This window comes from Eumetopias jubatus, unplaced genomic scaffold, assembly GCF_037043125.1.
Source record: "Eumetopias jubatus isolate StellerSeaLion01/CBP00866 unplaced genomic scaffold, mEumJub1_p1.0 scaffold_17, whole genome shotgun sequence".
NCBI lineage: Eukaryota > Metazoa > Chordata > Mammalia > Carnivora > Otariidae > Eumetopias > Eumetopias jubatus.
In genome coordinates this window covers 12,744,319-12,748,348 of record NW_028274823.1, presented here as the reverse complement: position 1 = coordinate 12,748,348, position 4,030 = coordinate 12,744,319, and the positions used below count along the sequence as shown (strand labels likewise).

Sequence of the window (4,030 nt, the reverse complement as noted above, 5' to 3'; positions counted from 1 at the left end):
GTCTTGACGACTGCAATCTCAGAGCGCGCCAAATCCTGCCTCCCCACAGCTTGTCCTGCTGATGCTGGTGAGCGGGGAGAGGGGGCTTCTCGGAAGGTTGACCTGGGGCATTCAAGGCTGGGAGGAGGGTGCGCGAACCTTGGGGCGTTCCCCCATCCCCACGCCTACCCGTGCTCTCCGTGAGTCTCGCCACCCGACCGAGGGAGACCCAGGCCTGGTCACCTGCTCCAAACTCAAAGCATAGCGCTCAGGCTAAGGCCGTCCCCAGCAGCAGCCCCTCCCCTCCCTTCCCCTCGTCTCCCCCTACTTCGCCCTCCCCTCCCAGCAGCACAGGCAGGGCACGCCCCCTCCCCCAGATTTACCAATCGGCGTCCCGAGCGGCGCCCGTGGCTCAGGGGGCTCTGGTCAGCAGCCAATTAGCGCCCGGGCCCAAGGCGGCGCTTCCCCCGCCCCCTTGCAGAATGAAAGCCGCCCGCAGCTGGCGAGGCTGGCGCAGCGCGTGGGGCGCGGGAGCCGCGCGGGCCGGAGCGGAGCGCGCGCACTGCCCGCCCGCCCCCGGCGCGCCCGCCTCCGCTCCGCCTCCGTCCGAGGCGCGGGCAAGGAGGCTGGGGCGGGGTAGCGCAGGGGGCAGGGCCGCGGCGGCGAGGCCGAGCTTGGGGGGGTGGGGGGGTAGACGGGGAGGAGCGGGACCCGATAAAAGGCTGCGAGGCGGCCCCACCCCGCGGCAGGCCGGCGGGCAGGCTCGGCGCTTCCCTTCCGTCCGGCCCGCGCCGGCGGCGGGGAGGCGGCGCGCGCGGCCCGCAGCCCGCCCATGGAGGCTTTCCCCTGGGCGCCACGCTCGCCCAGCCGCGGCCGCGCTCCCCCGCCCATGGCGCTCGTGCCCAGCGCCCGCTACGTGAGCGCCCAGGGCCCGGCGCACCCTCAGCCCTTCAGCTCGTGGAACGACTACCTGGGGCTCGCCACGCTCATCACCAAGGCGGTGGACGGGGAGCCGCGCTTTGGCTGCGCCCGCGGCGGCGGCGGCGGCACCTCCCCGCCCTCCTCTTCCTCCTCGTCCTGCTGTTCCCCCCACGCAGGGACCGGGCCCGGGGCGCTGGGGCCGGCCCTGGGGCCGGCCGACTACGACGACGACGACGACGACAGCGACGAGCCAGGGTCCCGGGGCCGCTACCTGGGCGGCGCGCTGGAGCTGCGCGCGCTGGAGCTGTGCGCGGGCCCCGCCGAGGCCGGGCTGTTGGAGGAGCGCTTCGCCGAGCTGAGCCCGTTCGCCGGTCGCGCCGCCGCCGTGCTGCTGGGCTGCGCGCCCGCCGCTGCACCCACTACCGCCGCCGAGGTGGCGCCGCGCGAGGAGCGGGCCCCGGCGTGGGCGGCCGAGCCCCGGCTGCACGCCGCCTCCGGGGCGGCCGCCGCCCGACTGCTCAAGCCCGAGCTGCAGGTGTGCGTGTTCTGCCGGAACAACAAGGAGGCGGTGGCGCTCTACACCACCCACATCCTGAAGGGACCCGACGGGCGAGTGCTGTGCCCGGTGCTGCGCCGCTACACGTGTCCCCTGTGCGGCGCCAGCGGCGACAACGCGCACACGATCAAGTACTGCCCGCTCTCCAAAGTGCCGCCGCCGCGCAGCGCCAGGGACTGCCAGGCCGGGAAGAAGCTGCGCTGAGGGCCTGGGCTTCGGTCTGCTGCCACCTGACGCCACCAGGGTCACCGCCTGCCCGCGCTCTCATTTTCGGCTTACGCACCGTCTTTTCCTCGCTGTTGGAGAGGCGTGGAGGTCGGCAGTTGAAACTCAACTTGGGAAGTCGTTTTTGTTTTTTTTTCTTCCCCAAAGCAAGCCGAACGTATGGAGTACTTTTCTGTCGAAGAGCGGCTGAGACTAGACGCTAAAATCTTGATTTCTCTCTGGCTTGTAGTTTGTGCACATCCGGACGGTGAAGGCTGGGTGTGTATTCCACTACCTGAAATATGGCAACTTAATTGCGCTGTTTATTTACTGTATACGTCTATTTTAGATGCGCATCAGTATGAATTGTTTCAATCTAATCTCGGATGTTTAATTTTATGGAGGCACTTTACTAGGTCTAGAATATTTTTTTAAAAGCCTCATAACTGAAAACTGGCGATTTTATGGAATGTCGGCAAAATGACTATTTTATTGTTTGGAAACAATATTTCTTAGTTGTCCTTAATCAGTTACTCTAATTCCAGGTGAAGCACGCCCCTGGCGGCATCACCGTTTTGAAAAAGTGAAGGTTTAGTAAACTTTCCAGTATTAATCTGTGTGGGTAGTCCCTCCTTGTGGCTTGTTTGAGTCTTGGCTGGAGGTGTAAAAATGCACAATCTGTAGCAGGTAGAACACAGCTCCTTATCCTTTTATGTACCAGATCTTTTTATTACTAAACTAGCAACTAGCATTTCCACCCTGAAAAATTGTGCCAAGTTATAATCCTATTGTGTATACACTTGGAAATTGGTGCTGTTTAAAAACTTGTGTATTTATACAGTAACAGTATATGAATTCATTTATCTTGCCTATTTGCTACTTGGCCTTTTGTCCATGCACCCACCTCCCCGTTTCCATTTCTTTAAAAACATCTGTAACATTAAGATCAAAAGGGAGCAGTATTAATTCACCCTGCTCAATTTCAGAGTTCCCAAATAGTAGAAAGCTCATTCCAGCTGTTGTCTCCCAAACTGAATGGAAGATGCAATCCTTGAGCTCCGGAAGACTAATGTAATAGCCTGTGTTCAAGAAGATTCCACTATGGGCTGTGTCTGGCTTGAGGCCCAGGCAGGCCTCAAACCAGAATAAGCACTGAAGGAATTATGGAGTAGGGGTGGAAGACAAGGAACACAGCCTCCCCCGTGCTCCCTTTTTCCCTGGAAGACCCTGGTCTGTTTCTGGAATCCCACCACTTACCCACAAAGGAGACTGACCCTATCCTTAGGCCAACTTTAGCTCCCACCCTCATTTATAGCCATGCCAGATGCCACACCATGGCTTGTGGCTACCTACCATCAGGACAGATAAGAGGAAGCAAAAATGGAAGTGAATTAGGATAAGTGTACAAAATACATCACTATCTGAAAATCGCAGCAGGAGATTTAGTCGTATCTGCTTAAATCCAAGTAGAGTTCAGCTCCTTTATTAGACATTAGACTGCTTTTATATCAAACAGCTAACTTCCTCCACAGCAAAATGGCTTGAGCACTCCTTCGAAGGTATAACAGACGCTGAGGTAAATAATACTGGAAGGTTGTGAGCCTTTTTGGTCAAAGGAAGGGGGGGGTCAGAACAAGGCGGGGAGGTGGAGGCAAACAGTATGTTGGCCAAGAGAAATCCATTCCCGCTAGTCCAGCCCCAGAACACAGAACTTTAGATGTGACTAGTCTTATACTCAAGGACCTTAATAAAACCATGTGATTATTCTTTTGTTGTGCTAGAAAATACACATTTAATTTTGGTCTCAGTAGATGAATAGAATTCCTGTTACCTCTCCTACTGCCGTTCTACCTTTTCAAAGAGCACTAGTCTTTCTCCAGCGCAGAAGGACTAGGCAGGCAACTACTTTGTATTTTCAAAAGACACTATTTCTAAGTGTCAAGCACTTGGCTTTGACATGTTCAATATGAGAACCCCTCAGTGATGAGATGCGCCTCATACGAATTTGATATTGACACCATCAGTTTTAATGGCAAACATCATGTCCATTCATTTAAAACACTATCAGCCCCCCTCAAATTTGCCCCCTTTCCAGCTAACATTAAAACAAACACTGGGAAGTTAGAGCATGCACAGAGAATATTACTACAGTTAATCTTCTAGAGACCTCTTAGGAAAAGTATACTAACCACACTAAGGCACTTAAGAGGACCAAGCATAGAACTCTGAATCTAAAACTTTTAAGTACTTGCAAAATTAAATTTAGGGTGTGGGGCACCTGGCTGGCTCAGTGATAGAGCATGGCACTCTTAATCTTGGGAGTTGTAAATCTGAGCCCCACTTTGGCAAGTAGAGTTTACTTAAAAATTT

At 55.8% G+C, this 4,030-nt stretch overlaps 1 protein-coding gene across 1 annotated transcript; it reads left to right on the top strand.

Moving 5' to 3' along the window:
• Positions 1-811: 811 nt before the first annotated feature.
• NANOS1 (nanos C2HC-type zinc finger 1) lies at positions 812-2,448 on the top strand. The gene has a single exon (XM_028121842.2). It carries the CDS (start codon positions 812-814, stop codon positions 1,658-1,660), a length of 849 nt encoding a protein of 282 aa, XP_027977643.1. The 3' UTR covers positions 1,661-2,448.
• Positions 2,449-4,030: the final 1,582 nt, after the last annotated feature.